Consider the following 13,663-nt stretch of genomic DNA (forward strand, 5'->3'; position numbering starts at 1 on the left):
CTCAGAAATAAGGTACTTTTTGTATTTTGAAAAGTTTTCAAAAGTGCGTACTTTATTCGGCGGTGTCACTACTAGAACCGAGGTGAAAATTATGTAAGAAAGGAAATCATTTATGTTTGATGTTACAAACACGAAATTCTGCCCCCCTTTGTGCGGTAGATTGCGTTTTTCTGCCCCTTCCTGTCCTCCCTCCCGCTGATCATGAAATTATCGAACAGTCCCCGACCGCAAGTCATGTGACCAAGTGAAACGTATACGCCGAGGCGGCGAGCTCGTCGCAGCGCATATTTTGTCAAAAAATGGGTACTTTAAAAGCTCGTAAAGCACGGAAACTTGTCAGAAATTCAGGGGAGGCATATAGGAACATATTTGTGGTGGTGGATTTTGCCGGCGTTGCGCGAGGGCCGAAATTTTGCAAAGAGTAGTGGGCGTTCGCAGCGAACCCGGAAGTAAAGTGGGCGTTCGCAAAGAAGAGAAAAAAACCAGTAAATTTCGATTTAATTAAGTTCGGCTCGATGGATTCGCTTCAAACTTGGCATGGACACCCGGGAGCACACTCTGGACATGACCACACAAAAATTTTTAAGATTCGTGCGACAATTTTTGGGCTTTCGTGGGCGTTCGCTAAAAAGAGAATGCGGGCATGTATATGTATAACAGTGAACTAAATATTCTAATAACACTGTGAGTAATATAATAATTTCCTCTCCATTTAAGTAAGAAAAGTTGACCTTGCATCTCAGTTGATTTTTCTATGATGAGGCACATGAAAAGCACTTAAAATGTACTTTGGATGTACATTTACGCAATTCAAGTTTCAATTTGTAATGTTATTGACAGTTGATGATTGGAGAACTTGACCCTGAATTCCAGTTAAGTTTTCTATAATGGGACCCGTGAAAAGCTGTTGTACAGTACCTGTAACAGTGACCTAGATACTGTGCATGTAGTTGGTATTCACTGACTGCGAACAAGTCATGTCTAATACAGAAAAGGTAGACCCTATACATTTTATCACACTTGAGTTGACAGGTTACCAGCACAAGTTTGATGCTGCTGGGCGTCCATTAAAGGCCAGGGGTTAATGGACCCTTAATGGTGTAAAATTGATGCATTATGACCAGAGGGTCTGTGCTATACCTAAATGTAGTAGTGGCCGTCACTGGTACCTTATTGACAGATGTACAGGCACTTTAATGTCTGGAGGAAGTTGTGAAATTGCCTGTAGGAGAAGATGGACTGCTTCCTTCCGTGAGCTCATTGATCTGCAGACTTACGTGGGATGCACCAAAACGTGTTCCCATTGATTGTGTGATCTGGTGTGATAGTCAGTGTATGTGTGTGTAGCTGTGGCTTGAAAGAGGGCCTGCAAAATTGCAAGCCCTTTTTCGTAAGGCGTAATCAGGCCTTTTTAGACTCCGTAATTCGTAGGCAGCCTCTGCAAAAATCAACGTAATTCGTAATAGGACATTAGCCGCAAATCGTAAAGTCGTAATCAGCTCTGAGACTTAAACGTAATTTGTAATCGGCAGCGAAAATTTTGCGTAATTCGTAATCACTACCCCCCCATGCATGCCCTCTTGAAATACTGGGTGCATGTGCACCTTAGTGCACCCAAAATTGGAGCTGTGCACCCATTTTTTTTCTGTGGGTGCACCCAAATATTTTTGTAGGTATGAATTTTTGTACATATCAACTGTATAATAGTGTGCAGGATATTGTTGTCATCTAAGTGTCAGAAAATAATAAAAACTTTGTTGAAGTACTTCTCCAAATAAAATCGTTGTTCAAGCTCAGAAGAGGAGCAGTAAGATCTGTAATTAGGTTTTGTTTTATATGGTGCACCTAAAAGTAAAAAATTTTTGGTGCACCTAATTTTTTAGGTTGGGTGCACCAGTGCACCTATTTCCCAAATTTTGAGCCCTGTAGTGTATGTGTGTGTAGTTGTGAATGCATATGTGTGACTGTCGTTTTGCCAGTAAAGAATGTTGCCGGTGAAGAATGATGTTGGCTCACAATTCGTGGGCTGGCATTCTCAATGCTGTTACGTAACGTAATAGTCAAATAAGATTACGCAACTGATGCTGGATCATTGGTAATCGCATTTAAGTCATGTCTGTCGCATACAGTTTCTTGATAAACCAATCTATTGGCAAATACCTGCAAATTACATGTATCCTTATCTATGTCATTATAGTCTTAATTATGCCAGTTAATTGAAGTGTGATAAACATAATTTCCTCTAGTCTAACAAGTTAACGCTAAGACTTGTATTTTTAAGCATATTATTATAGTATTAGCAAACTACTGCAAATTACATCTATGTCCTTATCCATGTCATTATGGTCTTATTTTCGTCTATTAATTGAAGCGTGATAAACATGATTTCCTATAACAAGACTTGAAGAAGTTAGCACTAAGTCTTATATTTATAACTTATAAGAATTATCCATACGTAAATGCAAACATACACTGGAATTTTTGTAGTTGTCATCGTTGTACCTGCCCTTATACTCTTTTGTATTTTTGTAGACGTGTGGCTGCATACATTTCCCTCAAATGTGACGGGGGGTCTAGAGCAGCCATGTTCTGTGAATGTAGAATAAGCAAATGTTGGAGTAGAAAATCATAATGAAGCAAAGAATATAATTTAGTTTTATGATCTGTTGTTTTTCACAATCTAGAAAACTGTCCAGCATATCAGATACGATTTTATACCCTAACATCTGCTTGAGGATAAAAAATCTAGTACACTACATATATGATCAAGTTGCTCAACCAGCATGGTCTTGGCATGAAATAAGCACTGTAAAATTTATATATTGTACCAATCTGTCTTTAGTAATTTTGTAGGACATAAAGGCTTAACCTGTTTGTATATAACTATAGGCATGTACATCATACAACTGCGTACATTTTTTTAATGATAATAGTTAATTTATTGCAACCATTTTTTTTACATGTAAATTCGATTTTAATTCAGTGTTATACACACTGCAAAAACGAATTAAGTCATCTTGTATCTAAATGTAGAAGCCCCCTTCTCCAATATTATAATCTGATACCAGCCCAGAAAAGAACAAGAAACAGTCATGCCTTCAAATATCAGAGTTATCAACCAAGAATTGAGGTATTCAAAAACTCGTATTTCCCCAGAACTATCGTAGACTGGAACTCATTGCCACCAAGCACAGTTGGGGCATCATCACTAGAAAGCTTTAAACAACTCCTGCAATTAAATGTGCAAAGATTGGTGTGATATAGCTAGTTGCCGCCGTGCGCGTGCCTGCTAAGCTGGTGTGTTACGCCGAAGGGCGGTTATACCTGCTATACCGATACAGATACAGAATATTATAATATGCAATTCAGGCAAAAACCATTGAATTCCTCTCTTTACAAGAGTTGGAGGTCACGGTTGCCTGTGTTTCGAAAGCCGAAAGCCATAAAAGAAGTCGGTAATTGGAAATGTCTGAGGTTGTGCCATCAGGGAGACACTGCTAGTTGGGGGAAATAACAATCAGCTGCCCTGAACGGAGACTTGTGACACTGACTGGAAACACTTCATTAGGGAACCCAAACGCAATTACAGGTCATGATGCCTCTCCGATGGTCGTTGTCTACATGATTTATTTGTCCAGCTGAGCATCACTGCACTTTCTTTGTAGGTTCAAACTAGTAGTACAAAACTCTTGTATAATTGTAGTGTACATTACATGGGTAATGCTTATTTTGATGGCGTTGATGTTTCCAAACGCAATTACAGGTCATGATGCCTTTCCGTGATGGTCGTTGTCTACATGATTTATTTGACCAGTTGAGCATGACTGCACTTTTTTGCGGGTCCAAGAAGAAGTACATGTACATACTACCAGGCGCCGCGGATTGCTGGAAAAATAGTAGAAATTGGCCGAAGTAAACAGCCATGGGCAAAATTGGATCTTCTATGGCCCGGGATCTTCTCTGGTATACTATCCCTTTATTTTGGCCAATTTCTACTATTTTTCCAGCGATCCGTGGTGCCTGGTAGAGGCTACATGTACAGACAAACCTCTTGTATTGTAGTATACATTAAATGGGTATTGCTTATTTTGATGGTGTTGATGTTTTTTCAAGTTGAAGCATAAGGCCACACCAACATTATTTGTTGGTTCTCGGATGTAAAAAAATATTCTTGAATTGCAAGAATGACACTTTTTTATTGACAGATCTGAGAGGAAAGTCTGTACCTTCAAGGTAGTACATACAGTTTCAGAGCCTGGCACAGTGAATGTAGCCAGGCTCAAGGTTTCCATCCAGCCCTCTACTTTGTCCTAACCTCTTGCTAGATTTTAAAATGTCTGAGAGAACTGAGGAATTAACTAACATGGTGTGACCCAAGCACTGACTGTAACTGGCTGGTACATGTACATGTATTAGGTACAATGTAGCCATACTAGCCCTCCTGTTGAAGGATGCAGCACACATGGTCCATACTATAGGTTGTTAGCCTTAAGCCAGTTTCATTGCAGCACTTTGTGAGGGTAGCCAGAAAATTGCTTGTCTGAATGGTCAATTTCTGCACCTTAAGTTGCTCTATACTTGTTAGAGTGGACATAAACTTAAAACCTGGATGGACCTTGACTAGAAAATGGTCACAGTGTAAGTTGAAGTGGACATAAACATAAAATTAGACGGAAGTCACGGAACTGAGACTAGAAAATGGCGTGTAATTTTACCCCCTAATCTCTCCGCCAGACAGTTTTTTTTAAAGTTAAACTACATTTGTTTCATCCTGAATCATGACACTACATGTACTAAGGGCTTAGTATCTTTATTCCATAATAATTGTTACAAATACATTGTGTTACAAATTGCTAATTACAGTATGATACACTTATAATGAGTCTGATATCTTAATAAGAAAAGGCACTATATGTTAAAGACCTAGCAAGTAGCATGATGACTATTGCATAATAACTGTTACTAATATAATGCATCACAAATTATTAAATACAGTATGATACACTCATAATGAGTCTGATATCTTTGTTAATAAGAACAGGCATTACATTTGTATATGATATTAAAGACTTAGTATGATGATTAGAATTCACAGGAGACATAGCATGCATTAAAAGCCTGTGTCTGAGATATTACAATGATATCTTTTGCCTGGAGCACCAGACATACATATCTTATCTGTATCATCACATCCGTCAGTAGCTGCATTGTTTAAAGGCATCCAATGCGATTTCAGAGCAGCAAAACTGGAAATATTTAGCCTGGGTACCATCCTACTTGTATACCGGGGCTCCCACACTCGCTTCCCTAAGAAGTATAGGGAAGCGAGTGTGGGAGCCCCGGCATACAAGTAGGATGGTGCCCAGGCTAGGAAATATTCTGAATAAAGAAATCTTTATGATATTGACACATACTGCTTCACATTAGCATATTTCAATCTTTGGGCTTTTAAAATTGCAGAAACAAGCCCCGGGATGAGTCCTTTATTTTCTGGGTGGTACCCTAAAAATCAGCCAAGTGCCCTTTCAGTAACCATTTTCTGTCAGAATTTTTGGGACTTTTTTGCTCCATGAGGGTCAATAAACATTGGGACAGTATTGTTTCAACTCAGTATGTAGATAATTAATTATTGACTATAATATTGGCTTTGAAAAATCAGGTTTACAAGCCCTAAAAACTGCACTGGATGCCTTTAACTTCCCTTCAGCATTACACACTCTTCTCCAATCAGAGACCCCAATTCCCTGTTGACTCCATCTTATTGTCTCCCGGCAAAGATTCACTCAAGCGAGGAGGCTTTAAAAGCTTTCTGAACCCTCAGGTTCAAGGTTAGCCCTGACCACAGCCAATATTGTTCCCCTGGAAGCCTTTCCTCCAATCGCTCTATTGCCCACTGAACTTAGGAAGAAAAACTCCCTTGATATTTCTGGGAGAGCTGATGAATGAATGTTGTAAAAAGTTCCAGACAAACTTCATTTACGCCGCCCTACATACGAGGACTGATAGCGTTGACCTTTGCGGCGCGTGCGTCGCGATGTGCGCTATTTCCTCTGTTCCAAGAAACTATAGATGTGGTAGGGTGATAATAATTTCTTCCCGGAACACAGGCTATAAGAGGATTAGATCTAATGTGTGTGTGACTTTCCATTAACTAGTGACGCACACACATAGTGATACTGTAACACCTACGTGTACGTTATGCTCATGTGCATGCGATTACACCCCGTGTGACGTAACAGGATTTTAACAGAGGCAATTACATTTTGATGGTGATAACTTGTGGCATACATGATGTACAATAGTCTCGTATCGTAGCTTGGCTATGGTTTTCAACTATGTTTCCATGTTGGTCAGTGCTATGGCCAATATAATTTCTTGTATGATATCTCCTTATATTTATCATACTTATTAATTTTAATTATCCATCACTGAATGATTAGATTTGATAAGCACATGCTCAAAATGGTTTCTCCTGCAAAACTTTTCATGATGTACATGTAAATAACTGCTTAGTGGAATTTCTCATATGATGTTAGACCAGATAGCCAGGATATCTATCATGCATCACTCCTTGTTGTATATAGTAGAGGGGATTCATTCCTCAAGCTACCGACATCTTGCACACGCAGTCGTCCCTCAGTAAGACATCTGGAGCCGCATAGTTCCCGTATAGAACTTTTATTACACGTGTGACAGGCTGAATAAAAGTTCTAAACGGAAACTATGCGGCTCCAGATGTCTTACTGAGGGACGACTGCGTGTGCAAGATGTCGGTAGCTTGAGGAATGAATCCCCTCTACTATATAATGCATCACTCCTTGTTGTTAACATCCTCAAAACGTTTTCTTCAGGGTCACTGGCCTTTTTCCTGATATCGGTTACCAAATTGGCCATCGTTTAGTCCAGGGAGATGTTGAATCCTGTTGTCATTTCACATGATCAGATAGCCTCTCATCCTTATCAATGTGACAAACACATATGATATTAGAATGTTTTCTTCCACACAATCTTTATTGACGGCTTTGGCCATTTCTCTATCTGCTAGTGTCAGATAGTGGTCAACAAAATTTCACATTATGATCCCAAACCAGGGTTATCTGATAACCCTGGATTCTTAGCTCCTTATCAATGTGACAAACACATTTTGAATGTTTTCTTCAACGCAATCTTTATTGACGGCTTTGGCCATTTCTCTATCTACTAGTGTCAGACAGTGGTCAAGAGAAATTCACATTAGGATCCCAAACCAGATAACCCTGGATTCTTAGCTCCTCATCCTTATCAATGTTGACAAACACATTTTTGGAATGTTTTCTTGAATCGTTTTCTTGAATCTTTATTGACCGCTTAGGCCATTTCTCTGTCTGCTAGTATCAAGACAGTGGTCAACAGAAATTCACATTATGATCCCAAACCAGATAACCCTGGATTCTTATCATACATGCAGGTCACTTCTCCTGGTAAACATCCTCTAAATGTTTTCCTCAGGGCCTTTGACAGCGGGCCTTCTCCCTGATATCAGTTATTTGACGGGTCATCACTTAGCCTGGAGAGGTCAGACATGACATGGCAAATAATTGCCCTACATAGTTGTGGTGCTCATCCCCCATTTAGTGGCTGTATGGCATGATGACCCTGCCTCATGCCAGGGGCAGATTGGCAGCACTAGCTGTTTCTACATTAAACTGTAGCTATAGTATAGGGCCACAGAGAGAGCTCGCGAGGCAGAAGACACAGTGGAAAGAGATGAAGAAAGACTGAATGCGGCTACAGGACATTTCCACACGACTGTAGACACAGAATGCAATGGATGATGATGATGATGGTATAGGGCCGCCACACCAACATAATTTGTTGTTTCTCAGATTTAAAAAAAATTGCAAACTGCAAGATTATAATAATGTTTGTTTGTATCTGTATCTGTATAGCCGGCATAACCGCCCTTCGGCATAACACACCAGCTTTGCAGGTACGGAGCATGGCAGAAGCTAGTTATATCACACTGAACGACTTGTTACACTCAATCTTTGCACATTTAATTGCAGGAGTTTGTTTGAGCCTTTGTTTACTTCTGACTCCTGATACACATACTCAAATCACCCTCTTTTCATTGAGGTCATGAAAGAAGAGGTCATGGTCAAAGATTACCTTATAAACAGAGACTGAGGGGAAGTCTTTACCTTGGTGCACTCAGTTTCTGGTGAATGTAAAATGTAGAGCTAGAGAGAGAGGCTAGTTTCTAGTATCAAGATTACTTTAAATTGTGAAGCTTTTGTGGTGGTTTTTATTCGTTGGTAAGACTAAGAGGAAATGGAAAGAAATGTTTGGTGGCATGAATTTGAAGTGTACTGTGGAGAGCTCACTGAAAAACGTGACAGTAAAACCACTGTGAAAGTTTCACAATTAGAATACTACAACACTTTACAGGTGTATATATACCTACCTAAAGCTTTCATGGGGGCCTGCATGCCCTCTTCCGTAGAGCGCAATCGGTCATTTTAATTCTATGCAGAGCATAGACAGACCGCTCTAATTCAACATAGAGTGTAATTGGTACTTTTTGCGTTGAATGTAATTTACCGTTTTGATTCTACGTAATGCGTTATAGACTCCTAAAACTATCTTACTCTAGTCTTATGTCTTTTTCCAACCTTAAATTAACTGTTATAAAACCTACAATCTTATTTTCGTGATGTTGAAGGTATAAAAGCAAGGAGAGTCTGAAACAATTGCACTTCGCCGTAACCAATACATGATAGGTGTCCCTGGGTGCCCATCGAGTGCTGCCTTACTGGCTAGGCCTTGAAAATGAAATCATACTTCATATACTAGTAACCACAGACCATGTCAGATACCAAACGGTCAATCACCTTTTAAATGTTTCCTCGCTGGCTAATTTGGCATTTTAACTTTCCATCATTTTGACACAAAGAAATTTAGAAAGAACTGTAGTTGTACTGAATATTGATACATGGGTACAAAAGGGTCATGAATATGATTTTATGGACCATATGGATGACATCATCATATTTTATTGCCCCAAATATGATTATCTTTTAAAATTAAGTTATAATACGGCACTTTGGTACAAATAACTGCAATAACAGTATGATTTTCATGTGCATAATGGTCAAAGCTACACATGTATGTTTGCACAAATCGATATCTACTAATTACCCGTAGTTATTAGAGAATAACCTAATAGCCTAATTAAAAGCTAGACCTAACTGACCAGATGTCTTTTTTTCACTAACCCATATGATTACTTACATCTGTTCAAAATCAGAGCCAACTTCTTAGATGACATTCTAAAATCTAAAATGTCTCAAAAGTAAGCTCTAGTTTTGTCTACATGTAGGTGTAGGGAGTTATTCATTAGTGAAGTTGAGTGCAGATTTTCTGGATGTCTACATTTGCAGTACCAGTAGCCAAAAAATCATAGACTTTGTTGTTGCATTGGAGTATGTACATGTAGTCTATATAATGATATATACCGTATTAGCACAAAAGTTCATCTGTGTAGTTATACTTCATTATGACAAATGGCTAAACTTTAACTTCCAACACATAAGAAATTGAATTGGGACCAATTTTCGACTATATATACTGTACAGTACATGCCAAAAAGCAGCTACTCAAGCAACTTGATATGATTTTGGAAATGGTCAGACGTTTCAGCTAGTATCCACTAGCTTTTGTCTAGTGGATAGTGCCGTTTCCAAAATCATATCCAGTTGCTAGAGTAGCTCCTTTTTGGCGTATCTTATTACCTGGATGTCTAACCTTCATCGACGTATACTGTACATGTACATGTATGTTAATATATTGTAATGTGTCTCTAATCTGTTGATCTATTTGTTTGCTACAGAGGATGGGGACTATTCCAAGAAGCCAGCCTTCCTGACTGATGACCTGCCCTGTGGAGGGGAACTCATCCCAGGTACTTACTGCAAACATGCTGGAACTAGAACCTATCGGTCTGTCTTGTTAAAGGCATCCAATGCGATTTCAGGGCAGCAAAACTGGAAATATTCTGATCATGAATATGTCAATCTTTATGATATTGACACATACTGCTTCACATCAGCACATTTGAGTCAGTATTTCATACTTTGGGCTTTTAAAACTGCAGAAATAAGCTCCAAGATGAGTCCTTTATTTTCCGTGAGGTACCCTGAAAATCAGCCAGGGGCCTTCCAGTAACCATTTTCCGTCAGAATTTGGGGAATTTTTGCTCCATGAGGAGCAATATACATTGGGACGGTGTGGTTTCAACTCAGTAAGTAGATAAATGGCTAGAATATTTTCTTTGAAAAATTGGGGTTCCAAGCACTTACATTGTAAAGCTGCACTGGATGCCTTAACTATCAATACTTGTACAGGAAATATGAATGGGAAGACAAATGGCATTGTGGTAAAGTACTGATTGAGACATCTGTTTATCAATATGCCCGATGGGGAAAAGGCCAAGGTTATGTCTAACTTGGGGACAAATAATTGTGGGAAACAAGTAGAGGCAGACAACAAATGACTTGAGGATAACGAAACTTTCAATCAAAGGGGCTACGCTTGGAGCTAACTGCATGTAAGACTGCCAAAATCAGTGCTGTTACAAAAAAATGATATCTGGACAAATGATAGCCTGTTTAAGTACTGAGTGAAGCATCTGTTTATCAATATGCTGTTGGGAAAAGGCCAAGGTTGTGTGTAACTTGGGGACAAATAACTGTGGAATTAAGTAGACACAGACAAAAGATGACTTGAGGATAACGAAAGTTTCAATGCTTGGAGGTAACTACATGTAGGACTGCCAAATATCGGTGCTGTTACAAGACAATGATAGCCTGTTAAACGACTGAGTGAAGCATCAGTATTTGTTTATCAATATGCTGGTGGGGAAAAAGGCCAAGGTTGTGTGTAACTTGGGGACAAATAATTGTGGAAATGAGTAGAGGCAGACAACAGATACATTTGTAACTTGAGGATAACGAAAGTTTCAATCAAAGGAGCTATGCTTGGAGCTAACTGCGTGTAAGACTGCCAAATATCAGTGCTGTTACAAGACAATGTTTTTAGGACAAATGATAGCCTGTTTAAGTACTGATTGAGACTTCTGTTTATCAATATGCTGGTGGGGAAAAGGCCAAGGTTAGATGTAACTTAGGGACAAATAATTGCGGAAACGAGTAGAGGCAGACAACAAATGACTTGAGGATAACGAAAGTTTCAATCAAAGGGGCTACGCTTGGAGCTAACTGCATGTAAGACTGCCAAATATTGGTGCTGTTACAAGACAATAAAGTCAGGACAAATGATAGCCTATTAAACTACTGAGTGAAGCATCACTGTTTATCAATATGCTGGTGGGGAAAAGGCCAAGGTTGTATGTAACTTGGGGACAAATAATTGTGGAAACGAGTCGAGGCAGACAACAGAATGACTTGAGGATATCATTTGAATCGATGGGGCTACGCTTGGAGCTAACTGCATGTAAGACTGCCAAATATTGGTGCTGTTACAAGACAATGATAGCTACTGAGTGAAGCATCAGTTTATCAATATGCTTTTGGGAAAAGGCCAAGGTTATATGTAACTTGGGGAAACAAGTACAGGCAGACAACAGAATGACTTGAGGATATCATTTGAATCGATGGGGCTATGCTTGGAGGGGGATAACTGCATGTAAGACTGCCAAATATAGGTGCTGTTACAAGACAATGATGTCAGGACAAAGGATAGTCTGTTTAAGTACTGAGTGAAGCATATGTTTATCAATATGCCAATAGGTAAAGGGCCAAGGTTGTGTGTAACTTGGGGACAAATAACTGTGGGAAATGAGTAGATGCAGACAACAGATGACTTGAGGATATCATAACAAAAGTTTCAATCAAAGAGGCTATGCTTGGAGGTAACTGCATGTAAAACTGCCAAATATCGGTGCTGTTACAAGACAATTGAGTGAAGCATTAGTTTATCAATATGCTGGTGGGGAAAAGGCCAAGGTTATGTCTAACTTAGGGACAAATAATTGTGGGAAACAAGTCGAGGCAGACAACAAATGACTTGAGGATAACGAAAGTTTCAATCAAAGGGGCTATGCTTGGAGGTAACTGCATGTAAGACTGCCAAAAATCGGTCTGTTACAAGACAATGATGTCTGGACAAATGATATCCTGTTGAAAAAAGTTTCAAAGGGGTCATCAATGCTTGGAGGCAACTGCGTGCAGGATTGCCAAATATTGGTGCTGTTACAAGACAATGATAGCTACTGAGTGAAGCATCAGTTTATCAATAAGCCAGTGGGGAAAAGGCTATGGGGGGAACTCCAAGTAGTATTGATAAATACCAGTCAGCGTGCAAAATACCTGGTTGCCTGGTTTTACTTGGGGGAACCTAATTTTTGAACCAAGTTAGCCCAGTGTACATGTATTACCTGGATTTTAAGAATGCCCACTTGGCTAGCACCACTGTAGCCGGCAGATGCTTTTTAATTTTAGGTATTAATGGCTTTTACTAGTATCAATTAAGTTACTAAAGGCTGTTAGGAATATTGTCAAAGCTTTTGTATGTAACTTAATTTGAGGAAAGTAGTAACTTATAGATGGGGCAACCTAAAATTCTGATTGGCAACCTAATTTTTGCCACTGGACAACCTGGTTCAAAAAAGTATTTTGTTCACTGCCAGTAATGTTACACAAGATGATGGCAAGATGCACGCTAGCCTGTTTAACTACTGATAGAGATGTACATGCATATCAATATGCCAGTGGGGAAATGGGCCAAGGTTGCATGTAACCGTCGGGGACAGTAGAATAGGTGTCAAATGGGCTATGCTTGGAGGCAACTGCATGCAGAAATGTCAAATATCAGAGGTGTTATACGGAATGGTGGCCAAGACAGATGGTAGCTACTGATTGAGGCACATGTACAGGCATATCAATGTGTCATTGCAAGAAGGCCAAGGCTGTATCTAAGGTCTACAAAAAAAAAGTTGTGTTTCCTGTTTCAGTCCTGAAAAAATTAGGGTCGGTAGGTAGGGATTATCTTTTCTCTCTCTCTCTCTTTCTCTCTTTCTCTCTCTCTCTCTCTTTTTACTTTGGCTAGCGACACATTATATATATATATATATATATAGTTGTTTAACAAAGTAAAACTTGCATGAGGACACTTATACTTTCAATGTCAATGTTGGAAAACCGATTGTACAATGTTTCATCTCTCAGGTGTCAGATCATGGAGCTAGAAAAGGTTCATCAGCTCAAAAAAATAAGTACCTGCTTGGATTCACCAAAAAAAAAAAAAGACAATGGTCTGCAGGTTTTTCTAGGGTTAGTCGGGAAACAGGAAACAAACACAGCATTTTTTTTCCTAGGCCTAACCATAAGGGTGCTATTGAACAGATGAGAAAGGGTGGACAACAGATGAAATGGGGATGAGGAGTGCCAGTGGAAATGTGTTAGGAGGCAGCTACAGTGTACAATCATGTAGCACTGACAATTATCGGTGTGGGAAATAATCGCAAGACAAATGATATCGTGCTAAACTTTTGATTAAGTAAACTGTAAATCATTGTCATCATCTACCAATGCGTGAAGGCCAAGGTTTCATCTGCTCCATCCAGGGACAATATAGAATGAGGGCCTGCATGGGGGGGGGGGGTAGG

General features: G+C 39.4%; 1 protein-coding gene across 1 annotated transcript in view; it reads left to right on the plus strand.

The window, feature by feature from the left end:
- LOC109472359 (glutamate receptor-interacting protein 1-like) overlaps window positions 1–13,663 on the plus strand; it is a 95,742-nt gene that overhangs the window by 38,705 nt on the left and 43,374 nt on the right. The window contains exon 2 of the mRNA XM_019772066.1: window positions 9,869–9,940. Coding sequence (XP_019627625.1) covers window positions 9,869–9,940 — 72 coding nt within the window. The remainder of the gene's footprint in view (window positions 1–9,868; window positions 9,941–13,663) is intronic.

The sequence above is a fragment of the Branchiostoma belcheri genome, unplaced genomic scaffold (assembly GCF_001625305.1).
Source record: "Branchiostoma belcheri isolate BF01 breed outbred unplaced genomic scaffold, Haploidv18h27 scaffold10, whole genome shotgun sequence".
Lineage (NCBI taxonomy): Eukaryota > Metazoa > Chordata > Leptocardii > Amphioxiformes > Branchiostomatidae > Branchiostoma > Branchiostoma belcheri.